At 37.8% G+C, this 26,868-nt stretch overlaps 1 protein-coding gene across 2 annotated transcripts in view; it reads right to left on the bottom strand.

Annotated features, from left to right (window-relative positions):
- Nucleotides 1-26,868, bottom strand: part of Fgf14 (fibroblast growth factor 14) — a 625,574-nt gene that overhangs the window by 175,821 nt on the left and 422,885 nt on the right. The window contains exon 1 of one of the 2 annotated variants that reach the window (XM_005374033.2): nucleotides 26,617-26,809. The exons of the other annotated variant lie outside the window; for it this stretch is intronic. Coding sequence (XP_005374090.1) covers nucleotides 26,617-26,809 — 193 coding nt within the window. Of the gene's footprint in view, nucleotides 1-26,616; nucleotides 26,810-26,868 lie in introns of those variants that run through there. 2 annotated transcript variants of the gene reach the window in all.

Here is a 26,868-nt window from a genome sequence, read left to right as displayed (position 1 = left end):
AGCGCCTGCCTGGCAAGCGCAAGGTCGTGAGTTCGGTTCCTGGTACCGGAGAAAAACCAAAAAACCAAAAAAATAAAAAATAAAAAAATAAAAAATTTTTAAAATGTGTCCCTTATGTGAATCTCTTCGTTTTCCTCTAAAGAAAAATGCTGTGTATTATATACAATATTTTGATACAAAGATTTCCATGCAAGCTCTCTTTATAGAGTCTTTAAAATGTGTTTTAGAAACAACAGAAAATGGTCTTTACCCTCATTGTTTACCAGTTAGCCAAATATATTATTTGGGCATCAGAAAGACCCAGTAAAACCTAATTAAGATGAAGACATTCTCAAGTAATAATTGTCAGAGAGGAAATCCCTGTGCTTTGCAATTACATGGGCTGCTGAACAGGTGAAGTGAAAGGAAGTAAACTTGTCCTGATTCATCACCATGCCCCCAAATACCCCAAGCCCTGTGCTAACTAGCTTAAGAGAAAATGAGTTAGCAGACAGAAAAGAGATAGCTTGTTCCCCATATCCACCCTGAAATCTTCTGGAACAAAACCTAACATCTGGTGGTGGGCTGTCCTCCCCACAGGGGGAAAAACACCGGAGTTGAGTCACTGGTTAGCTGGGTAGTTTGAGGTAAGTCACAGTTTCTCAGATTCCTCTGTAAAGTGGACACAAAAATACCCACCAATGAACGTCACAGGACTATATAAATCTCATACATCATTTCCAAGGAGTGAGGAACATCATCAGGGAGTAGAGCCGAGAAAGCAAGGCACGTGTCCAAATTGTGGGAAGTCTTGTTAATTCTAGTAAGAATGAGTTGTGTCCTGAGTTTATGGCAGGTCAGTGAATTCCAGCAGGCTAGTGCCAGTGTCCTATGTAGATGCTCAAAGTGGTGCTCTGTTCACTGGGGTGGTAGGAACGATGCTTGCACTTAAAATACACCTGTGACCATGCTGTGGCTTCCGGTTTTTCTCCGAGGGCCTCAAGTACAGAGGCAAGGGCAGAGAAGTGAGATCCAGAGTGGAAGTGGAAATGCTAAGATGGATTTTTCATAAGCTTGCTCCCTGCATTGGCTGCCTGCTGTGTACCACTAGCCTCCATCTCTGCAAATGGCTCTTCCCAGTTCGCCCTGCCATCCTCCCTCTCTGTATCGTTTCCTCTAGCAGAATTTTCCTGCCCTGGTAGGTGGAGCTGCCTCAAGCCAGCATTCATTATGCCAGCTGTACTATGGCACTGACTGCGTGTCCTGTGGTCACTGCTTCATGAGCTTGTCATTCCCCGGACAGAACAGCAGTGACTATGTTACATTCCCAGCCATAAAGCCTTTGCATCCAGGATTCAGTTCAGGATCCTGGCTCGTGTGACTCTTCTGGTCATGGAGTGGCTCTAGTATAACCAAAGGTCACTACGAGTGAGGGAGGAGAGAGGACTTCCCGAAAGATGTGATGTTGCTACCTGAACAAGGAGGAAAGGGACGTCTGCCAAGGAATGCAGACATGTCCCAAAGATGAGAAGGCACAGACCCAGGCTCTGCACCAAGGCTTCCGGAAAGAAACAGCCCTACCGGCACCTTGATCCCGCACAGCGAGAGCCAGGCCGGAATTCTGAACCACAGAACTCTAAGACTATAAATGGTATTCTTTTAAGCTACTAAAGACAGAAACAGAACAGCCCATTTCATTTTAAAAACAGGGAAGGAGAAGAGAAGAAACTCCACGTAATGCTGTCAGCAATCCCAGTGTCACACGTATGGTGCTTCTTCATGGTAGAACTAGCGGGAAGCATTCTCAGCACGGTTTGCATTTACATCATCAATAAACCAGCACAGATGTGAAAAGATATCGATTCTACTGGAATCTAAGATAACAAAGTAAAATAGATTGGAATCCCCACCCCCTTTTAGAGCCACATAAAGTATATTAATTTCTCCAATATGGAGATTCATTGCAAACCATTAAATCTGGGTCTCAAAATAAATTATTTCCTTAATATATCTTTGATAATTTGACTTTGGGGACCTGGCAAGTATTAATATTAATATCTATCTCCAGATTTCTTTAAATCAAGGTGTAAGTGAATTTCCTGTAGTCATCATTCTGATGCAATTATATGGGTCAAAGATCTTACACACTATTAATCTCCTAATAATTCCTTAGGAAGGCTCATTTCACATTTTGCCCAGTATATTACCAACTTTCTAAGGAGACCTTTGGGTTTTCAATAGTTTTTAAGTTTGGTCATTTAATTTCCTGTCAAATGCCATGGATCCTTTGCAAATACAAAGTAAGAGAACTGATTCCAGTATATAATTCCATAAGGTGAAGCACTTGGTGACTCACTACTCCATTTCTCCTCAGGGGCCAGGGATATAGCTCAGAGGCACAGCACCTGCCGGGCAAGTGCTAAGTCTGAGTTCAATTCCCGGTAAAAAAGAAAAACAAAACAAAAACAAAAACAAAACAAGACTTCATTTCTCCTATTTCCAACTCCTGTCGTTTACTCAAAGTTGGTTTTACACAGGGTAAATGCCTTGCTCTTGTCCTGGACATACTATGTTCTTGCATATTAAACAAAGGATCCTTCAAAAAGGTAAAATCTTTTAAAGGTCGATTAGAAATCATGGCTCGTTAACAGTTCTCTGAGGTATGCACAAAACTTTCTGAGAGGAGTCTCTCGAGCAAATTAATGTCCAGACTGTAGTGCATGTTCAGAGTCAGCTTTGTATTACAAAGCAGAAGAGGCAATGTCTGGTGTTTATATTCAGAAAACACAAAAGGGAAGGGGTGGATCTGTGAGAATCATATAGTGTCAGGACATGTTCTACAGTGCAAATACTCTGGTGATTTTTTAAAATGTTTTCACTTTTTATGCTGAAATAATCAAAGTAGCCATATTCACTGGTGAGTTTGTGGGACGGATGTAGCCTCACACATTTGATAAGCAGGAATGTCTTAGAGTCTTGCGGTCTACTCAATAATGCTGGCATTTGTATACTATTGAACATTCTGTGTTTGACATAACATATCTTAAATATTTACCACAAATAATACTGACACTGCACAAAGATAAAGTCTATGGTTTGTCATATCCCATTTATTTCTCTGTTCCTCAAGGACATCCAGACCCACCTGGAAACTGTGCTAGCTCCCTTTTTGCCCCAAATCAGTCTTTCAAAAACCCTTGAGTACAAAGCTTGACTCTGATCCTCACACTGAGGTTCTGTGTCTTTGCCCACTTTTTCTGCCTCCATCCCAGCCTTGCTTTTACCTGTTCATGCTCACTTTCCTTCACCTAGTTCACTCCCTGGCCGGGCCATTGCTTCTCGACGGTGCTATTGATCATACTTGCAGCCCAGGGGCATCATATCCAGAACTCACGGTGTGATTCCACAGTGACAGCTGAAAGGCCACCGAATATTCTAGCAAGAAGATATTTATATCTCAACAAAGGTCTCCAAATGGAAAAGAAATCTGTTCTTTTCTGTCACTTTGGCATGGAAAAGGGGATGAGAAATGCATTCAGACCCCCGTTAGCAGCCTGGGGGAGCTATTTTTTCTGTGTGTACGTGTGTGCATGGGAGACAGGGATAGATATCTGCCTACCTGTGAACTTGACCTGAAATGACTTGGTGTTTATTTTCAGTAAGTGAATTACAGAATTCTTTCTTATTTGCTCTATTATTAACTAACCATAAGATCATAATAAAAGAGTTAACATTTTGGGGTCTGTCTATATTTTTGTATCATCTTACCTACAAAATAAATTCAATGAACTGATGAGTTTTGAATTGCTTTTAGCCAAGATGTAGGGAAATATACTATAGTTCAAATACAACTATGAAATGTGAAAGTAAGTATCCAATAAAGTTTATCTTTTCTCCCAGCTCAGATTTCCAAACTAATCTATGTTACTATTTCTAGGAATGAAGTTAGAAAAGTGGTGTGCAAGGGGAGATTTTGAAATATGTGTAACAGAGAACAGTGCCCACCCATGAATATGCTGGAGGGTTTGCCTAGGTCTTGGTTTTGCCTCTCCTGTGATGTTTATATGGAATATGATAATTTACAAAACAGTCTCATGTGCTTTACCTTATTGGAATCCTACTTGGAAGATAAGCAGAATAGATAGAATTACATAAAATTACTTGAAAAATAAAGATACTAAGTGTTATGGTTTGTGTCTGGGTGTCCCCAAAGACACATGCAGTCATGGCTTTTAGAGTTTATGATTGATCTGTAATCCAATGCTGGGATTATGGGTGTGAGTGCTACACCCGCCCTGGGGTGGATAGTTTGCATATGTAAGGAAGAGAAAGAGGCTGCTTGCTGCCACTCCTCCCTTTTGCTCTTGTTGCTTCTGCTATCTTCTGCCACCATGAAAGCTTGCCCTTTGCCATGTGCCACTCTGCCTTGGAGCCAGCTGAGTATGTACTGAAACCTCCACAGACTGTGAGCTCAATAAACTTTCCTTCTTTAATTTTGTCTATCAGGTATTAATTTTGGTATCAGGTATTTTGTCTCAGCAATGACAGAAAAGTAACCAAGACACTGAGGACCAGAGCAGCTGAGTCACTTGTTCAGAAGCACATAGCCCTAACTGGAAAGAGCTCTGGAAGATACAAGTAATTCCAGGTGGGGCCTGAACCAACACTAGCATCAATATGTAGCCCAAGACTCAGGGGAGAATGCTGGAATTTCTTGTAAGGGCTACTTCAAGTTCTCATGGCTTTGGAGGTAGACAGCCCTGTAGCTCAGTGATGCAGCAATTTAGAGCAAATATCTATCACTTCCTCATCCTGTGAACTTTTAGAGCTAAGCCAAAATTAGACCACACTGACCTTTACACTGAATTTCACAGGTAACACTGCAAGTTTTTAAAATTCTGGAAAAAGATTTGATCATCTACAACTTTATTCCCATCAGCAATTGCCAGGAAATGAACTTGAGGAGTGAAAAAATAACCCAATTTTTATATTAGAACACTGAAGGCTTAAAATAATCTCTGCTGGCAGTAATAGGCAGCACAATGGTGTGAAACACATAATACACAAAAAATATACCCCCAGAAACAATTATTGACAAAAATATCTATCTCCGCCTCAGATTTCATGAGAAATTAGAATTCAGTATGGATTTAGTCAGTAGGTGATATTTCAAAAAATCAAATCAAATAAAAAGCTGGCCAAGAATTTCCTTCCTAACACTCAAAATGATTTGAGTAAAAATTTGGAGCTGAACACTTCGTTATGACCTATATATCAAAAAACTCTCTCAATTCCTGTCACAATATTGATTTTCATTCCAAATTCAAGAAATAGGGACAAAAAATGAAGATATTTCCTGATAGCAATTTTCTGGGAACTATGGTTTCAAAGTAAGAAAGCAATTTCACTGCTAGTTATAATCAAGTAATCAGTGGGAGACCAACTGTCCCACTAAACATGAAAGCTAGACATTCTAAAGAACACAAGAAAGCAAAGAAAAATAATGAAAGAAAAGGGGAGGGGAGAGCAGGGGAAGGGAAAGGAGGGGAAGGGAAGAGAGAGGAAGGAAAAGGAGGGGAAGGGAAGGGAAGGGAAGGGGAGGGAAGGGAAGAGGAAGGGAGAGTAGGAAAGTAATTTTGTTAGAGTCTGGAGAGTTCCCAAACCAAATAGATTTAAGGGAACAAAATCTCAATGAAAAGGAAAAACCAGAAAGGGGACCACCATGTTTTATATCAACAAATTTGCTGTTTCAAACATGTAAGAAGGCAGAAACTTAAAAATTAGAACAAAGCTCTTGGCAGGTCATAATGCTACATGGTACTGGCAAAAAAAAAATAAAAAAATAAAAAAAATTTAAAAAAAGCAGACCAGAGGATCAATGGAACAGATTAGAAGATGCAGAAACAACTCCAAACACACTCAGCCACCTTATCTTTGACAAACATGTTCACTGGAAGAAAAATAGCCTCTTTAATAAATGGTGCTGGAAAAACCGGCCCTTCACATGCCAAAGACTAAACTGGCACTCACCATGTCACTCACCATGCACTAAACTAAAGTCAGAATGGGTCAGAGATCTAAATATTAAAACAGAAATACTAAATCTGCTGGTAGTGAGAAGAGATAGAAATCTTAAAGATATAAATGTAGCCAAAGACGTCATGAACCAAACCCTAATCACACAAGAAATACTACAAAGAAGCAACAACTGGGATCTCATATTATTAAGAAGTTTTTGCACAGCAAAAGAAGTCATCAACAGAGTCAAGAGACAATCCACAGAGTAGGGAAAAAATTTGCCAGCTATTCCTCAGACAAAGGAATAATATCTAGAATATATAGAGCTCAAAAAAATCATATTCCCCTGATTTAAAGACTCAATCCAAAAATGGACATCTGAGATGAACAGACACTTCCCAGATGAAGAAATGGAAATAGCAAATAAATATATGAACAAAAAGTTCAACAGCATTGGTCATTCTAGAGATGTAAATTAAAACAGTGCTGAGATTCACTCCAAAAAGAATGTCTACCATCAAGAAGTCAACCAATAACAAATTCTGGCAGGGCTGTGCAGAAAAAAGATCACTTCTCTACTGCTGGTGCGAGTGTAGACTGGTGTAATCCCTGTGGAAATCAATGTGGAGATTCCTCCAAAAACTAAAACTAGAGGTTCCATTTGACTCAGCTATTCACCTTCTTGGTATAGTTTCAAAAGAATTTAAAGCATCATACTATAGTTATATATGCACACCCATGTCTATAGCAGCTTAGTTTGTAATAGGTAAATCTTGGAAGCAGCCCAAATGTCCATCACCTGATGAATGGATAAAAAGATGTGTTTTTTTATACAGTGGAGTACTACGCACCAATAAAGATAAACTTGAGACATTTCTAGGTAAATGGATGCACGCTGAGACCTTAAGCAAAATAAATCAGACACACATGTGTAAATATCATATTGTTTCTCTGGTGTGAGAAACTGCATAAATAAGGACCAAAATATATAATAGATATTGTGAAATAGGAAGGAAATATTCAAATGGGAAGGGGAAAAAGATAGAGCAAGGGGGAAAGGATGGAAGAGAAAAAAATGAGAAGGAAAACAAGGAAACAAAGCTTTTGTAAATAAGGAGGAAAAGAGTGGTTGAAGGAAGGGGAATGGAAAAAAAGAAGAATCAAGATATATTATGTACAGGTACAAATTTCCTATGATGAATGTGATCATTATGTGTGTCTTAAATGTACTAATAAACTTAATTTAAAAATAGAGGGGTTTTTTGGTCTTTTTGAGACAGGGTCTTGCTCTGCAGTTCAGGCCAGCTGTGAGCTCACTTTGTAGCCCAGGCTGGTCTCAAACTGGAAAAGATCCTTCTGCCTCAGCCTCCCAAGTGCTGGGATTACAGGTGTGTGCCACCGTGCCCAGCCTTAAAAATAAGAGTTTAAATTAGCCTTGGTAACATCCAAGCTCTTTGCTGAACCTCCATAAAATGACGTGCTGGCCAAAATACAAACTAGAAGCAGGTATGTTACCACACGCACATGCACGCGCGCGCGCACACACACACACACACACACACACACACCTGAAAACCAACTTCAAATCTATTTTATCCTAAAATAAATTTTGGCTTTCTGTCTTTATGCAAGCAGCCTACTAAAACAAAGAAATATATACCATGTATGAGGAAGATAAAATCATGGGAAACTTTGCTTTTCTGTGTAATATGTTCAATACTTAATAAAAATTGTCAAAGTTACCAAAGAAAACCGAGAAGAAGATGGAAAATGAAAATAACTAAGAAGACACAAACTAAGAACACAGCCATGGCAAGCCCAGATGTGAGAAAGAAGACACAGACCCCAACACAACTGAATACTTTAAGAAAATCAGAGAAATGTGAGGTAACAGAGAAGAGAACTGAATCAGACAGGATTTGTAAAATTGAAAAACAACACTGGGAAGGAAAGTCCCACTGATGAGTTCAGCAACAAAGGAAGAGGGAATTAAACAACTGACAGACAATTCAACCGAGACTAACCAGGCTGAGGCACAGACACAGCGTAAGAACGTGTAAAATCTGGAGAAGAGCAGCACACATTGGAGGTAATGAGATGGACACCAACATATGCCTGAAGTCTAGAAGGACAGAAGTGAGAAAATGTGAAATCATCTTTGAAGCTGAAATAAAATCTTATATCCCAGAATTAGAGTGAGTGGCAAGTAAAACTACACCCACACACGCCATGATGAGATTAATGAAACAAAAGAGCAAAGAAGATAACACACAGGTATTGACTTTAAAGAAGCAAAATAAGTTTGCAGATAAATTTTCAAGACAAAATGTTGGAAGCCAAAAAACAATGAAATGACATCATTAATGTGACAAAAGAAAACAACTTCCAGTCTGGAATTCTTAAAAGAAAGAAACAATTAAAATAAAGAAATTTTCACGCAAAGAATATATTTTGACAACTCACAACATGTAGATTCCACTAAACCATAAATATTATAGTAAGATGATGTTCAGGCAGAAGAAGAAATCTCAAAGCAAGCATAAGAATTCAGGAAGGCAAACAGCCATGGACAGGGCAAATATCCCAATGAAAGAGTGCAATAAACAATAAAAGTCATTTCTAATGATTTTTAGTATAAGTAGAAAAAATATATGGTATTAAGGAGCACAACTGAAAAGTGATTAAGTGGCAAAGTATACTAAGGTCCTAATATTGTCTTAAGTGGTACAAAATATTCACATTTACAGTAGGGTCTAGTAAGGAAGCATTAACTGTGGTAATATCTAGGATAAATTGCTAAAATATTTTGTAGTGGGTTCATAAACCACAAACTGGAAGTAGGAAAAAATGAAACAGTAAGAACTAGTCTTGATTTTTAAGTAGAAGAATGAAGGAGTAGTAGAAGTATAGAAGAAAGCAAGAAAAAGAATACAGAAGAGGGTCAACAAAATGACTGGTAAGATATCAAGATGACAGATTTAAACTCAAGTACAATATTAATTTAATTAAATGTAAATAGACTGAAAGATAAAGATTTTCAGAGTATATTTAAAATTAAATCTAAATTTCTTAAAAATAATAAACCTATGCTTACATGATGCTACCTTAAATATAAGGAAAGGGAAAAGTTACAGTTCTGAAAAACAATTATAGGCAAACTCTAAATCATCAAAATCTGATGTTGTTATTCTGATAGCAAAGTAAACTTTAAAACAGAAGACAAGACAGTGTTATAAAAAGGCATATTTGCTAGTAATACACTTTATGTTAATTTATAAAAATTAAAGAAAAATTGGATGGATCTAAATGAAATAAAGAAAAAACACAGTTCAAAGAGAGATCTTTTTAAATGCAACTGTCTTAGAAGGGAAAAAGTAGAGAGAAGAAAATAAAATTTTTAAAAATTGGAAAATTCAAACCACATAATGAACAAATTTTATATAATTGACACTGATATAACTGACAAATTTGATGTAATTGACAATGTTATACCTGGAAGGTGAACAAATAAACATTTTGCTTTAAATCTGCATATATTATGTGTTCTCTGATTATGTTAAATTCTATCTTAAAATTAATATAGTGATTTATTGTTATAAAAAGATAACTAGATAATCTCAAATGTTTTTAAATTTCCAAGGGACTTCTAAGTAGTCAGGAGTAAAAGAAATAATAATGAGATTTAGAAGATATTTTACTAGGTTAAAATTAAAATATAAAAGAGCTCTGCTTGCATAATGGAGTTAAAACCATGAATATAGACAGGTAAATTTATAATTGTTCTTGGTAGTACTAGAGATTGCACTTAAGACCTTCTCAATGAGTCAGTGAGGTACATCCCCAGCAGTTTTTCAATTTTTATTTTGAGATAAGATCTCCCTAAGTTGTTAATATGCCTCAGCGGGGCTTCAAATTGCAATCCTGCTGCCTCAGCCTCCCAGAATGCTGGGATTACTGGTGTGGACACAATGTCCAGCAGGTAAGATTATAGTTTTACATATATGTTTAAGTTCCTTAACAGCTTAAACTCAACAAGCTTAGAATTTATATATTCAAGAAGTTAAAAATCAGCAAACTTTGTCTAAAGATAATAAAATAAAATAATACTAATAGAAATGTATACAGTACATACACACACACACACAGAGACATAAACTGGACTATGCCAAAAGTTGCTCTTTTGAGACCAATAAAATATAATACTGTACACCCTGACAAAGCTTCAGAGAAGAATGAAAAGGTACAAATATCAATATCAAGAAAAAGAGGTATCAGGACAGAGCTTATAAAATATGACCAGAAATACATGAATGAATCCCTAAATTTGATAAATAAAAGGAGCTAGATACAAAGAGTACACACTATAATAGGCAATTTATATAAAGTTTTCAAAGAGACAAAACTAATGTATCGTGTTAGATGTCAAGAGATGCTGGCTTCAGAGCTTGTTTATTTCAGCAGCATGGGAGCGGTATTCCTGGGGTCTTGGTAGAGTTCTTCTCTGACTAGTTCTTAAAAACTGTATTTATATACTTTGTGAAAATTCATTAAGTCATATATGACTTCTGAACTTGAAGTGTATGTATTACATTTGAATTACATTTATTTTTAAACTAAAACCAATTTTTGAATGCAAAAATTGCTATAAAACTTAAGAAAAATCCTTAAGAAATAGAACTATATGACACCCACATCATGCAAATGCTATTTAATAAAACTTATGAAGCACCCCACATGTCCAACTGTAGTTTTGTAGGAGAAATACTGAGACTTATAATCAGAGGAAATAAATGTCTTTTTTAAAAAGAAAACTACCGATAAACAAAAAGAGAAAAAAAGAATCATTAATGTTCTCCAGAGTTTGGGGAAGAACAATTGTTACATTGTCTCTTGGGTTTTATGGTCTTGCAAAGTCCAGGAAGCAAGACAATATAGAGAATCATTCTTCATCAATTGCAGTAAAATCATCTGCCACCATATTAAAGAGCACATTTAAAGGGGAATAATAGGGAGATAGATCTTCTGCACAAAAGAAGGAGACCAAGAAATAGATAGAAAGAGAGTGGAGGGAAGGAGAAGTAAAAGGAATTAAGATGTGTTATGTGCATGGACCAACTCTCCACAGTGAATGGAATCATTATATACCGTAACATGTACTAAATAAATAAATAAATGTAGGAGAAAGGGGATGGGGGAAGAGGAACTAAAGACATAATTCTTAGTATTTCCTCCCACTTCCCAGGTGTCCACTTCCTACTCAGATTGGAAAGAATGTTTCACTAACTAGCTTTCTGGTCATACAGGCTCCAGGGAACAGATAGTCTCATTGTAAGGGGAGTCTCTTGCACTTGAAATCTAACTATGGCATTTTAATACTACTATTAATGCAGTGCAGATTGTATAACCCAGGAAAACTTACTTAATATATATAAGTTTTACTCTTTCACTTGAAAATTAGGGACAATTTTAAGGGTTTGCTTTGCAGCGGGGCAGAAATGGTATCGGGATTGAATATACAGACTTTATACTGAGCTACATCCCAGTCTTTAAAAAAAAATTGTTTTGAGACAGGGTCTTCCTAAGTTGTTTAAGTTGTCCAGGTTATAATCTTTCTGTCTTACTTTAAAGTTTTTTAAAGCATTATTGAGATAAAATTGATACATGAAAATTGCACATATTTAATGCATGCATTTTGAGGAGGTTAGATGTGATCACCATGGTACCATCGTTACGCTGGAAAATTCTGTGTGGCTCGGTGTAGGTAACTGCAAAGTTTTATGAGTTAAAATATTAGTTGCCTTGTTTTTACTCAAAACCGCAAGAGTATCTTGGCTTTATCAATTCAGCAACAATTTAGATTATACAAAGAAAGAAAAAGAAAAAGGCTTAAAGAGGAAATTCACAGCTTCTCTGTCAGGGGGATATATACAACAATATATGAAGGCCCAACCTTAAGGAGTCTGGCTGTTGGTTGTATTTTCTATACGTTAGAGATTTCTCTCTCTCTCTCTTCATTTTTCTCTTCTTTGTTCAGCTTCTGGATGTATAGTGCAAAAAGTCCATGCTAATGGGTCAATTTAAGATTTCTTTAAGTTATTCAGAGATATTTCAATGAAAAGGGCTTCTACTTATTTGTGAACAAATCCAACATTTTCAAAACTTTGTTTTAGTATTATATAGCTTCTTAACTTTAAATAGCATGTAAGATATGCAGTGTATGGTCCATATCCATACGTTCCCTTATGAAAAAAATGTCACTAGCAGGCAATATTGATACAGCCACTGTTAAACCAGTATGTCTAACCAAACACGTGTGGGAAGAGCACACTAAACAGACTCACCTGGAGTCCACACGCTACTAGCTACAGAACAAATCCCTGAAGCCCTACAGGCATCCTCTTGACTTATAATTATTTCCTTCACCAGCAAAAGTACCATTTATTAAGACTTCTACCAAGGGATGTTTTTCCAAATCCTGTCACAATTTTGAGACTCTGAAGTTTTGCTGGTTGATTGCTAATCAGAAGCACATTAATCTGGCCTTCTTTCAAAAGCAGCACTTTTAATACAAATCCAATAGCTTTAGTCCCGTGTTTGACTAATTTGACTTGTTAAAGCCCAGAGTCTCACGTACTTAATGCTTCTCCCTCTCTGCCAAAGGAAGCTTGCAGCTGCTGTCAGTTGGAGTTGGTTACTATCCAATATTCTCATCTCTCCAGTCCATCCAACGCTGCCATCTAGATTACCTTCTGCCAATTTTCTATTTGATTTTTTAATCAATGCCTTTAATGCATTTTAGTGGCTATTGAGGAACTTAGTACACTGTTCTTTAGGAATATGTTCAGCATCACTTAACGGGACCCCACGCTGGCAACCTGAAATTCCTATGAATCATGACAGTCACGTAAGCTGCAGACAATGGTAGTGGGGACTGTGTTTGCGTACATTGTGTGCTTTGTGTGTGTGTGGCCATTCTTTTCCAGGTTTGTCACATTCTCCATCCTGAAGTTTCATTCCCTTCACATAACTCTCAACATAGTACCTACTGTGACTGGGTGCATCAGTGAGTAATTTTTTTCAAAGGCCTGTGCAGACTCCAACCCCAGAAGAAGACAATGAGACTTGTCAAGGTAAAACAAGGAAAGTTGTCTGCAAAAATAAAGTTCTACAAATACTGTGAGGCATTCCACTGAATTTTTGTACAGAATAAAATGGGCTTCTTTATTTTTCTGCTTCAATACTCAGGCCTGTGAAAATGTGAGAATCATAGCTTCCTTTTTCAGTAGTATACGTTTATGATAAATAATAGTCACATTCATTGTGGGGAAGTTAGACTTAGATAGATGATAGATAGATAGATAGATAGATAGATAGATAGAATTTTGACCATTTTGATCAACTTTCCCTACCTACTTTACCGTCTCCTTCCTTACATCCCTTCCTTATTTCCAAAAAGTACCTGCCGATTCACTATCAACTCTCCTCTCTTTTGTTCATTTGTTCATTTGGCATAGGGTGACTAACCTGGGACAGTATGTGTCTTTGTACGCCTCATTCAAATATGTAAGTCTGGAGTTCAGTACAGCTAGACTTTGGTTTGTTTTTAAACCTCATGTTTTAGCTGCATCACACAAGCACAGCAAGTTTTACAAATCTTTTATTTACATCTGCAAAATATACACAACACACATATAGCATTAAATATTTAACTGCAACTCTCTTAAATTTGAGCAATAGATGAGAATGAAATTGATTGGATTATAAACCCTAGAAGGTAGTATATATATAAATTATATATGTATATGTGTGTGTGTATATATATATATATATATATATAATTAGCAAACTATTTATCAGGATGTATTTAGCAGCCAACAGGAAGTATGGAGGCACGGCAAGTCGCAAAGCATTTGGAGATGGAGGCTGGGGCCAGGAGCCAGGAGATAAGTGTGAATTGTCGGGAGGACAGTGGTACCCTACAGATGGCCTTTTAAGGTAACTTGTAACCTTTATGGCAAAGAAATGTAGTTCCATCTCAATTTTCTAAGACCTACCTCAGGAGAGTAAACAAGTACATAAGAGAAGCATTGAAAGCCAGAAGTCATCACTGAAATTGTCTTGGCCAACCCACTCATTGCATAGAAATCTGCATATTAATAAGTTCCCACCCTGTTCCTGGCAGTGTGAGGCTCAGAGTGTCAGGTGTCCAAGTCTGGACTTCCTAGCAGGACTACTGCACAAGGAGAGTGGGTGGTTGTGGGAAGAGCGTAGGGCTATGGTGAGGACGTTGGGAGGTACCACCCAGGAAAGACTGAGAGAGAGGGGCAGCACAGTTAAAATGTGGGTGTTTAATTAAGCTCATTTTAAAATAAAAGCATCAATAAGCCTGCCTCAGGAGATACCAAGGGGAACTCTGTAGAATTTTTTTAAAACCAAGAGGAATGTAATTATGTATCACAAACATGTGCTAATAAAAAAGAAACTTAAAAAACAGTGAAAAACAAATGACAATAATGCCTGTGTTATTTTGCTGGTCTTTCATAAATTAAAGTATGAAAATTTATGAAAAAGAAAGGAAATTTCATAAAAGTAGTAAGCAGTATAAGGCCAGCCAACTATGACACTTAAGCTAACATTTTAAAAATGTGATGCTGTGAAGTGCTACTTTTTTAAGTGAATGAAACAGGAATATTTATGTTGTACACTAAGATAGCTGGGGAGATGCACTGAAACACCCTCTTAGTAACTACTTTTATAGAGCAAAGCAAAAGCCCTACCAATGGAAAAATTTGATGTGCAAGCTGGTTTGTTGGTGTAGAAGTCAGAAAAAGTACTTAACTACTGTACCATGGGTCTCAGTTTCACTTGATTTTCTATCAATAAACCACCCGGAAAGTAAAAGTATAACATTTACATGAATGCTTGGATACCAGGGACATTTCTTATGATAAAAATTCATCAATCTCTCAGCAGTAGCACGGCAGAGGAAACCTTTGGTCATTGGTGACATATTATGAAAGTTCAGTGACTTTTATAAGCCTCCAAAATGCAAAGGCCTTAAGATGAAGGCAATTTTAAAAACTGGATAAGCATGAAATACTTCGCACCTTACAGGAGACCGGCAACATTGCCACCTGTCTGCTGTGGCTTACTCCTCAAGGAAGGTCTAAGGTGTCAGAGTAAGTGCGTTTGACTGTGCCTTTCCACACACCTTTTCAGTCTGGCGGCCTCAGCATGGGAAAGCCGCGGAAAAGTGGACAGAGTGAGACAAGGCACTTGACTGTAAGATGTGTACCAAGGGTGCCACATCCCTGGCCAGCAACTCCTGCAGCAATCTGTAGGAGTGAACAGAGGACACTGTGGTTGCCTTTCTAGCCCACCCTAGGCCTGAATTGTGAAAGACACTGGGATGTGATGCTGACCACTCTCGTCATGTAGCATCCACTGGATTAATCCTAAACCTGTGTGCACTGCAGCACTGAGATCTGTGTTCTGATACTACCTCTGCCAGGTGTGACTCCCTAGGAAAACTACATCACTTCCCATCTCCACGAGAATGAGAATAATACCACCTACTTCCTGTGGCTGGGGAAATATGAGCTGTTACACAGCATCTCTAACCTAGAAAGTGCAGTGGAGACATTTGGTTACGTTCTCTACCTTTCCCTTCTATTTGCCAGGCCTTAAGCCAAAATAACCACTTGTGCCTTGCATGGGTTTGTCCACTTTCTTTACCCTTTCATTTAAATAGGGCCCCATCCCAGAGACAAGGAAGACGGCAGATGCATACAGTATCACACCCACCGACTTAGGCCTCAGCATGAAATTCTGTTCATGAAAACAGCAGAACATCTCATTTTCTGGAATCAGGATGAGGTAATTACTGAATAATCTAAGCCACAGAAATTATTAAGGCGCTGGTGGCATTTACTTATGCAGAAAGATAAATAGACTTAAACAGTTGTAAGTTGGCCAAATAGTAAGAAGGACAAAAAAGCCATGAACAAATATTTAAAGGGCATGATGCATCTAAGGATGGCCGAGAATTATTTACAGAAATTTAGAGAGATGAAATGACGCGTGTGGTGGAATAAGAAGACATTAATCAACAAGATTCTATTTTAAAGACCACTTCAAAAGGGAAGGGATTGTCTGATTTTGCAGAAAGCAAACCAATATCAAGCTTTAGAGAAGTGTCTTGTTAAAAAGGTACTATATTCATGTAGGAGCTACTAAACCCCGTGGTTAAACATGAGTCCTGTAGGATCTAACAAGACAAGATAATAGGACTCTGCCTGTAAATTTATTGCTATACTCCAACTGCCAGCACTTGGCCATTTCTCATACCTAAGGAGTCTTTGTCATTGTGGCAGGAAATAAATTTTTAAAACACAGATGCAAAATGTTACCTTAGCTTTATCACCAGAGCTCATAATTATGTATCTACATATAATATATGGGTAACAAAGAGAACACAGTAACATCCCTTGAAATCCACAGTCAGAAAAATGGCAAATACATCTGAAAACATTCCACATAAAAAGAGAAACTGAATGACCCTTCCTAAGCTTATTATTTCCTTCTACACAATGCTTGAATTTTAGTAATGTTTTCCATTAGACAAATGAACCAATATTTTAATTTGCCAAACATTAATTTCTATGGTAGTGAGCATGAAAATAAGAGCTTTAAAAATAGTTATTACTATGCAATAACCTTCTGTATTTGAATATAAAGATAAAAAATTAGGAATAACTTAGAAATACCGTTCAGATTTTTCCTCTCTGAAAAAGTCAATCTACACAGAATTAGATATATTGAAAAGAATCTTCTGCCCGTACAAGGAAACACCAATCATCCCTTCTTATGGTACTGAGTGCCGACTGAGTACTGACAGTACTTGACAAAATATCTTGTCCTGTCCTGGCAATATTTCATCCATTAACAAACTCAATTGGAGATCTAGCTGTCACTGTGAAAAGATGACCTTATGAGGGATTTTACTGTAGTAAATGATAGACGAAAAGCATGTTGATGATGCTGTTTACTTAAATTATAGTAAAAAATACAGATTTATTGCAAAGCTTTAAACACCAAATGCTATATAATAGGATAGAGGATGAGAATAGATGTTTGAGTTTGATCACCCGCAGTTCATTGGTGACCTTGACAAGGGAAGTTTGATGGTAGGGAAAGAAAGGGTGAATGGAAAGGGGGCAAAAGAGAATGTGAAAGTATGAGGCGGGATTGTAGGTTGCACATCACATTCTTGAATCAAAAAAGACAACTGATCCAATAGGTAGAGAGGAGTGCATAACCCAGTGCAGTCCTTTCACAAGATGGGATACATTCCCACATAGTCACCTGTGGATGAGAATACAGTAAGATCTGAAAACCTTATGGTGTAGAAGAAAAAGGGAAATGACTGGAATAACGATACTGAATAGGAAAGAGGACATACTGCTCAACCTGAGAAGGTCTCGACCTTATATTGGAGCACCAACTGCTCATCCACACCATCAGTAAGAAGAGGAGTAAATTGGGGCTGGGAATTTAGCTCAGCGACAAAGCGCCTGCCTGGCAAGCGCAAGGTCATGAGTTCAGTTCCCGGTACTGGAGAAAAGCCAAAAAGAAAAAAAAAAAAAAAAAAAGAAGAGGAGTAAATGGATGGGAATGCAGCAAGGGCTTCTGAAGGCATATATATATATATATTTTTTTTTTCTTTGCATTACATGGTACTGAGGGTTGAACCCAGTACCTTTGCAAGGAGGTATATCACCACTCTTTAAAAACAATTTTTTTTGAGAAAGGATCCTATAAATTGTTAAGTTTCCCAGGCTGACCTCAAACTTGTAATCCTCCTGTCTCGGCCTCTCTGGCACTGGAATTAAAGGCATGTACCAGCATGCCTCATTTGTGTCTAATTTGTTTCTCTTCAGCCAAAATCAACTGTGTTGATGTAGGTACAAAGAAGGTGGTAGGCGGCTGGATTAACCAGTTGGTTTTACTATGTAAGTAAGGTAACTAGAAAGGAAGAATAATATAAATCAATAAAATGCTTCCAAACAGCAAATATATAATGTAAATCCACAATCAAATATTCATCTACATGCATTTTCTAAAACTGGCAAGTACAATTACAAATATGTTAGGCTTGACAAAGAACTAATGTGTTAATTAAAAAATAGCAAACCAGTAAATGCAATATCTAGATTTCTAATGGCCTCTAAGTTTTCTGATTAATTTGGTACACTATAACCATAGTGATTTCCTTCATTTTATCATGTACAATATGGCCAATAAAGAATACAGTCAAAAGGCATCTCACTAGAAATATGAGAAATATCTGAACTATAGAATAAGAAGAATTCATGAAAAAAGAATTGAAATATTTAATATATATTTATTATATTATAATGTAAATACTTCAATTAGTCCTTTTAAGATTGATATTATAATTATTGAGGAGAAAATATCATATGTCACATCCAGACTCACTGAAAATATAAGTTATATGCCCAAGCCAAAAAACAAAAGTGGCTTGGTAAAATCCAGTACTTTCATTTTGACATTTTGCCAAAGCTGACCAAGTAACCTCTATTCTGGGCAAACTTTCTTTTATCCTTGATTTTAAGTTAATGATACACTATTATGACACCAGTATTTGGGTAACTGTTACAGTAACAACAGCGCTTGAAGTACTGCTAGTCTAATCAACAATATATACATTGAGCATTTTGAACTACTTCCTGAAATAATGTGACTTCTTTTAATGAAGAGTTTACAAAATAATGACAACATGAACGACTGTAAGGCAGTGGGAAGATACAGGATTTAAGAGCAGATGGACTTTTTAAACCCTAGCTGTATCACTTGCTAGCTGTATGGTTTTTAGCAAAATCCCAAATTTTTGAGCCTCAGTTTCCCATGTATGCAATGGTATTGAATCCTCACTAGTGGATGTAAATGGAAGAACATAACCACAATTGAGTATCAGCCTTGGTTAGTAGCACTGACTCTGGATTCAGCCTGCTGGATTTTAATGCCAGCTCTACTCTTAAAGATATGTGAACTTACTGAGCTTTTAATCGTTGTTGTAAAAATGAATGACTGGTTAATATTAGTGTTTATCCCATCAATAGATAAGTTAGAATACAAATAAATGCATAATGTAGTGTACCTACCACATAGATTTGTTGTGAAAATTAAAAATAATATATTCAGACTAAGTTTCATGTAAGTAGGTGACCCACACATTACTAAATACTTTACCTACACCTATGTGTGAGGTGATCTCAACTGTTACTCTCACACTGCTACATTTTTCTTTAAGAATGTAGGATCTTGGATCTCCTGAAGGAGTATGTACAGATGTTAGGTATACTGCAGGCACATTTGAGCTTCTGACTCCAGTAGCTGTCGCCGGTGGTCACATAGATCTCTGTCAATCCCAGTGGTAAAGAACCATAAAAGCATAGGCTGAAGCACTCATTCTATAAACAAATATTTCCCAAAATGAAATACCTTGTGAAAAACGGTATTTCTTTGAATGACAAAGTAGTAACTATAATAGTTTACAAATTGCATCTACATTTCTGCGTCTCACTTCTGCTACTTCCCAGCATGTGGTGATATAGGGATAGACCAGAATTTCTTAAAATGAACATAGAGCTCATTATAGATAAAATTACTGAACTCTTCACTAGTCATGCCAAAACTGAGCTTGGCTTTAAATTGTGTTAATCTCTCTAGAATGGACCTTTACATATTAAAGCTTACAATTATGGGTTTTTATTTTTCTTTAACACTTGAGTATCAAAATAAAAATATTTAAAATATCATATACAATGTACATGGCCTAAATAAGTCTTTCTGGTGAAAAGGGAAGAAACAATATGGAGTATAACTGAAAAGAAATCGAGCATTCTAAAACTACTTGTATATAAATCAGATTGAAAAACTTTGCTCCTTAAACCTCTGCCATTGTTTCTAAATTAAGCAAATAAAATTTAGAGGTCTTATTATTTTACATGGAGGAAGAGAAGTTTCATGTTTAGTTGTCCTTAGATTTTAATTGTTCTTAAATTTTGGAAGTATTTAAAAAACATCTGCACTTCCAAGTTCACTGCAGTCCCACTCGAAGCAGGAACAAGTGGAAATAGCCAAGGTGCCCATCACTCGATGAATAGATTAAGGAAATGCGGTACATGTGCAATGGAATATTATTCAACCATTTAAAGAGAGAAATCCAGGCTTTAGTGACACCATACATAGAACTACAGATCACCGTGTTAAATGAGATAAGCCAGGCACAGAAAGGCAAGCTTATTCTTGCTCATGTGTGGAAGACAAAAATGTCGATCTGTCTGGGGATGGTGGCACATTCCCACAATCCCACTTCTCTGGATGCTAAATCAGGAGGATTACAAGTTTTCAGCCATACTGGATGATTTACTGAGACTCTGTCTCAAAATAAAAGTTTAAAAAATACTGAAGATATGTAGCTCAGTGTTCCTGCGTTCAATCCCCAGTATTGAAGAAAGAAAGAGAGAAAGAGAGAAAGAGAGAGAGAAAGAAAGAAAGGAAGAAAGAAAGAAAGAAAGAAAGAAAGAAAGAAAGAAAGAAAGAAAGAAAAAAAAGAAAGAGAGAGAGAAAGAAAGAAAGAAAGAAAGAAAGAAAGAAAGAAAGAAAGAAAGAAAAGAAAAAGAAAGAAAGAAAGAAGGGAGGGAGAGAGGGTCAAGAGAAATGAGTAAGGCAGGAATGGGCAGGGTAGGGAAATATGAATCAATGGGCACACAGTTACAACTGGACCAGGGTAAGAAATTCTATATGCTGCTGTACAATAGGGTGACTATTGATCTCTAATCTACTATACATTTCAAAAAGGTAGGAGAATTTTGAGTGTTTACAACATAATAAAATGATAAATGTTTAAGAAATTAGATACGTTTAACCTGACTTAAACATTAGGCAATATACACATGTATCAAAATATTACATAGTTCATTAATATTACCATTTTAAAGTTCTATATCAGTTGTAAGAGTAAATGTAACTTAAAAGATGAAAATTAAAATAATTTAAAATAATGGGATTATTAATAGAAAAAGAGAACCTTGAAGCTAAGTATAGAATTATGCTACAAATTACACTAATTTGGAAAACAAAGTGAAAAATGATTGATTATGCTAATCTTCAGCGGGGAGGGAGCAGGTAAAGGACCTTGAAATAGTCAATGCCTTTCAATTGATATTGAAAAATTGATAAAGGATTTCTTCAGCAGAGTTCACCATGAAGTATTCACTATGTTCTACAAATATGTAAATGCAACTCAATCCATGAGTAAAACTCAGCCTAAAACAAACCATGCTATTTACTTTACATCTAACCTAACCTAGCAAGTTACTTTACACTTTATTTATTGTACCATTTTTAAATTTATTGCACTACTAAGATACTGGTCATTTTTAGGAGCTATAGCAAGTGTGTAGTGTTAAAGCAAAAGACTGAGATACAGGAAAAGAAACATATAAGTAAATGATGCATATTTTTTCTCCATAACATTATTTTACTTACAAACACAATAGTATTTCCATAAGATCTTTAACTTAGAAATTGCATTGCAAAATATCTTTTGTTTTAAAAAGACTAGACATTTTAATTTAGAAACAGTATAATTACATCTAACCCCAATAAACAAAATATAAAGCACTCTCAAAAATTTAGCAACTGAGGCCAGGGATATAGCTCAGCAGTGCAGTGCCTGCCTGGCAGGTGCGAGGTCTTGAGTTCAATTGCAGGTACCAAAACCAACCAACCAACCAAACAAACAAACAAAAACACTGGGCTATACCAGTAATGATTGGGCAGGGGGTGTAAATATTCTAATGGTGCTTGATATTGTGGTAAAATTGTTGGGTTGGTGGTATAGCTCAGTGGCACAGCACCTGCCTGGCAAGCACAAGGTCCTGAGTTTGATTCCTGGTACCAAAAAAACCAAAAAGTTAGCACCAAGTATTGTTAAAAGATGTGTAGGAAGACTCTTAGGTAAAAGAAAGCAAAAATAAACAAAAGAGTTTATTAAAAAGATACTTCCCAAAAAAGGAATATGTTTTGTGAGGGTTCCTTGTTCTAGCGTGACCTAAAGAGCTAAAAATCATGTAGCCTTTGATTGATGTGCACATGGTTCTAAAATAGCAACCCCCCAAAATGGTAGACTTTGGATTATTGTTTGGTGTCTATTATTTTCTGAGAGAGAAGATACTTCTTTATATAGGACCTTATAAGAAGAAAGGACACTCATTTCTTGGGAAACAAATGGGTTTCACAATCAAAAGAGAGCAAAGCAGTTTTGTTTATATAGCATAGGTGTGCATGTCTGCGTTTTACATTACAGATTAGAGGGAAAACACATTTTAAGTCACCATTCTTTCATTTCTACTTCTTCTGACATCCTATAGTTTATTTTAAGCAAGATGTTTTAGTAAGAAATCCACACAACTACTGACTAAACATACATGATACATAATACCATGCCTACTATGATTGTAGCCAAAAAGGAAAAAAGGATGTATGTTGAAAGAGACAGTTACATTAATTGTACCAAAGATTTTGAAAAGTTATTATCCTATAAGCAATCAAGGATCTTGTTTAGTTTAAAAATTCATAATAAAAATGCAACACTTAAGGATAAAAAATTCACTATATAACATGGTATTCATTTTGTTTTATTTTTCATTTTTTATTAAGATTCCAAATAATACTACTTGCATACTGTTACTTTCCTATGTATTACTCTCTCTGTAGCTAAAGTATCATATATTCTAAATGTGTATTTTCATATAATATATACTCCTTTATTTGCTAATACTCTTGCTTGATTTTGAGTAATTCACAAATATATACTCACTTTCCAGTTCCTTTGAAAAGGGGTAAGTTAAATGTATTTATTTGAAGAAAGTAAAAATATACTAATATTTGAGAAGTATCTTTATTCCAAAATGATTTCATTGGAGTACTGTGGTTTAATAATAAGTTTTTTGAGCTTTGGATCTGCTGACCTTCCTTATGTCACCGCAATTCAAAAACAAAGGTGAGCATTCAAGCTCAGGCCAATCAAGATTTGAGAGGCAGTGAAAATGCAGAAACCACAGACTTTGCTTCTTAAATACAATCAAGTGAGAATATATGCTGAGTACTTATTACCATGCATAAAAAACAACAGTGCATTCTAAAAGACCACCAGAGAATTAATTTTAGTTCCATGCAAAGAAGGAAGAATTCTCAGAATAGAGGGTATTTTCTCTGACCTTTCAGAAATGGAGATAATTTCAACAAGTGAAAGCGATAATTTCAATAGGAGTGAAGAGATGATTCTAAGCATGTTTGTAACCCCTCGCACACATATACACGTACACACACACACACACATACACACGCTGCATAGGGAATGAGAACTACACTGCTACTTTATAGGAGTCTTAACTGTATTCGGAGTCTATGGAGGTGGGGGCAGGGTAGAGGGGGATGATTTTGAAAGATGAGATAGAGTTGGAGCACTCTTCACCATGAATACTAGCCACCCTGCAAATTTCTGCCCTTCAAAAGAGTAAGGCAAGTGGTACAAAATAACTCTTTACAGGTTTGGGGCATGGGGCTGGGGATAGCACTCCAACTCAGTACTCCGCAAGAAATAAATTAGTACTTAATGAAGTATTAAAATGAAAAAAATCCCTAAATGTACTACATGCTTATTATTTCCCGAGCACCACTGTGGAGCCATTCTTCGTTCTGTTTCCACACATGTCATCATGTGTTCTCCTTGACAGCGCACTTCACATTTCTGTACTGACTGGGCTGCTATGAATGGGCTAAGATCTTTCCCATCTCCAGGCCTTCACATACACACTGCTTTCTGCACCCCTCCCATGTGCTAGTTCCCCACCTGTGCTCTGTGTGGGCACCCGACCACCTCATCAAATTAGACCTCTGCAACACCCTCATCCCACGCTTCTGTGCCCCACCGTTCTCTGCCTCTAAAGTGCAGAGAACTTCCCATGCTCTAGTTTCTTATTAATTTGTTCCCTTCCATATGCAAAGTTTCTGCCCTGGAATTTGAGCTCCATACAGGGAGGACCTTGTAGTCTATTCACCAGTCCACATTTAATACCTGCAGCAAGGGCTAACATATTGCTAAGTGGCAATAACTACTTGTCAGATCAATGATCTTTAAATATAAAGATATATAAAACTTTCTCATATGAGTTAGCAAGTCCTTTTCTGGAGAAAATTCCTATACAAAGGTATGATATAAAATATCAAATAAGCTTAATATATTTCTCAATATAATATTGAAGAAATCAAATAATTATATTTTAGTATACAGAATAGTATAAAATCATATTATATATTATATGTACCAGGGTACAACTTACACAGTATAAAGGTTTTAATACTTGTGTTGGTTAAAATTCATAATGCTAATAAACTGACTCCTTTCCGATACTCAACAGCTGTATCAATATTTTTCTTCACTAAAGTGTATATGTCTTTATAGAGAAAGCATGAGAAGAACAAAGAAAATATTCTGATGAAATTTCTAGCCTATTTTCTCTTCTGTTCTTCCACCAAGAAAAAAAAAACCAGGGAGCAAAGTCATCTCAAGTGTAGTTGTCTTGCAGACCACTGAGGCATGTGTATCACCTCAAACACATGGATACCAAGAGAGCAGTGAAGGTTGAAAACAGAGAAATTGCCTGTTAGAGAGCTTATATACTGGGGAAAAATAAACAGTACACACCATCTTAAAATTCGTTAAGAGTACAAGCAAATTCTGCTTCAATAAGACACAAAAAATTTGTTGTTCATGTTTATAAAATAATCGCCTGGTATATGTTTTAAATAATACACACAATAACTTTAAATTATTATATTAAAACAAGCCTCCTTGAAAGAGAATATGCTCATCTGCTTTATCACAGTGGCAAACTCATAGCTCTCTGTGGTGAAAACCCCACTCCAAAAAATAATCTACTTGATGAAATAAAGGAAAGGCAACCTAAATCATGGTAATGTAGCACTCTGTTCTGACAGTGATTAGAGCAATTCACTTGTTCCCAAAATACAAAGGTGTGCTGGGTGACGCTGGAAGGAAAAGTGAAAAATGAAAACTCAGTTTTCTCCCTATCTCATACACTGGTCTGGAAATATCTTTGTCTTCACATTCAACATAAACAAGTTTCTCCTCTTGCATCGCTATAATTTCTTCCCTTTAGAATGTACACTCTGACATTTCCCAGATGTTTGCTTTACAAGCTTGATACTAAGAGCAGGTCATCTTCATTTTCTTATTGTAACAATGAACTATTGTTCTTTCTAATATCTCATGTTGGCCTGTTTTATAAAAGCAAGCATTCAAACTTTTGATCATAGATCTGTACACACACATCCACGCAGAAACATGGGCTTGGTGTGTGCCTCTCTGCCTTGCCTTTGGAGAGACGGGGCTTTTCAAGCAAACACAGCTGGGCACCGAGAATGCAATGTGCTGGGCAAACACACACTCCCATTAACGTAAATATATTCTTCTGTTTCCTGCCAAGCCCACTTGGTTATGAAAATCAGGCAATCCCCTTTTCTCTCTGTGAACATCCCACACGCTCCCAAAACCGCCACCCTTTGCAGCTGGGTGTGGAGGCAGCAAAGGGGCAGCAGGGCCTGGCTCCGTCTCCGGAGTATGCTGCCTTTCAGACCTTGACATTGCAAAAGCAGCGAAAGAAGGTCACGCTGGGCACTGGTTGTTTCTCAGATTAATAATATTGCCATAGGAAGGCAACTATTCCAGTTCCCGCTTGATTTGCCTCCTGTATTTCTCTAGGTTTTTCGTTAAAATGCACACACCAGGGACTGATGCTTGCTCAAGATGCCTCACCGTTCAGATGTATTCTTTGGGGACTCACTGCGCCCCTCTTCCCATTCCTAGATGTGGCTAAGGGTCTTCAGAGTGCTCAGTGCTGCCTGCTAACCAGCTTTCTGGTAAACCTCCAGTAAGTTAAGGAACTAACTAGTCCTTAGCTCACACACCTCCTCTGCTCACTTCCTTCACACTAGCCCCTGCTGAGGTCACCATGGGGACCAGGACACCACGCCAAGGTCTGTGGACCAAAGGGGTTCGGGAGACCCGGGAGGCCAAGTGACCCGGGCTCATAGAAATCCCTAACGCCCCCAGTCACACTGGGAGCAGGCGCGCGCCCCGTGGCGTGGCGGGAAGCGAGACCCTCCCGCAGGGCCTGCAGGGGAACTGGGTGCTGGGGGAGGCCAGGAGTCCCCAGGGCAGAGGCAGATTCCTGGAGCCCGGCTCGAACAGCCTCGGAGAGCCGGAGCGGGCCGGCAGCAGCCGCCGGCCAACTTGCCCGCTCCTGGCGGGGCTGACTTTCGGGTGGCTACAGGTTGCCGGCTCCCCGCGGAAGGCGCTGGGGCGCTCGGAGGGAGCGCTGGGCCGGGAGGGGGGGCCCGAGAGACGGACGGACCGAAAAGGGAGGCAGGGGAGCCCGGAGCGGCTGGGTCCGGGCGGGAGACGGGGCTACCGAGGCGCACCTCCCGACAGTGACCCCCACAGACCTTGGCGCCGCAACCTGCGCTTCTTGAGGCCGAAGATGCGCACTTTGGAGAAGATATCCACCAGGTTGCCGTTGCACAGCCCGCGGTTCTTGCTCGGGCTGCTCCGCCTCCTGCTGGCCGACGGCCGGTCCCAGTGCTGCTCCCGCGCCTGGCGCTTCTGGCGGATCAAGCCGCTGGCGATGGCCGCTGCCATGACGGCCGGAGCGGTCCGGGGCAGGCGAGGGCCGGGCCGGGCCGGGCCGGAGCCGGAGC

The sequence above is a fragment of the Chinchilla lanigera genome, unplaced genomic scaffold (genome assembly GCF_000276665.1).
Source record: "Chinchilla lanigera isolate Chin_1 unplaced genomic scaffold, ChiLan1.0 scaffold00003, whole genome shotgun sequence".
Classification (NCBI taxonomy): Eukaryota; Metazoa; Chordata; class Mammalia; order Rodentia; family Chinchillidae; genus Chinchilla; species Chinchilla lanigera.
Note: the sequence above shows the minus strand (reverse complement) of the source record. Positions and strands in the feature narration are given on the sequence as shown.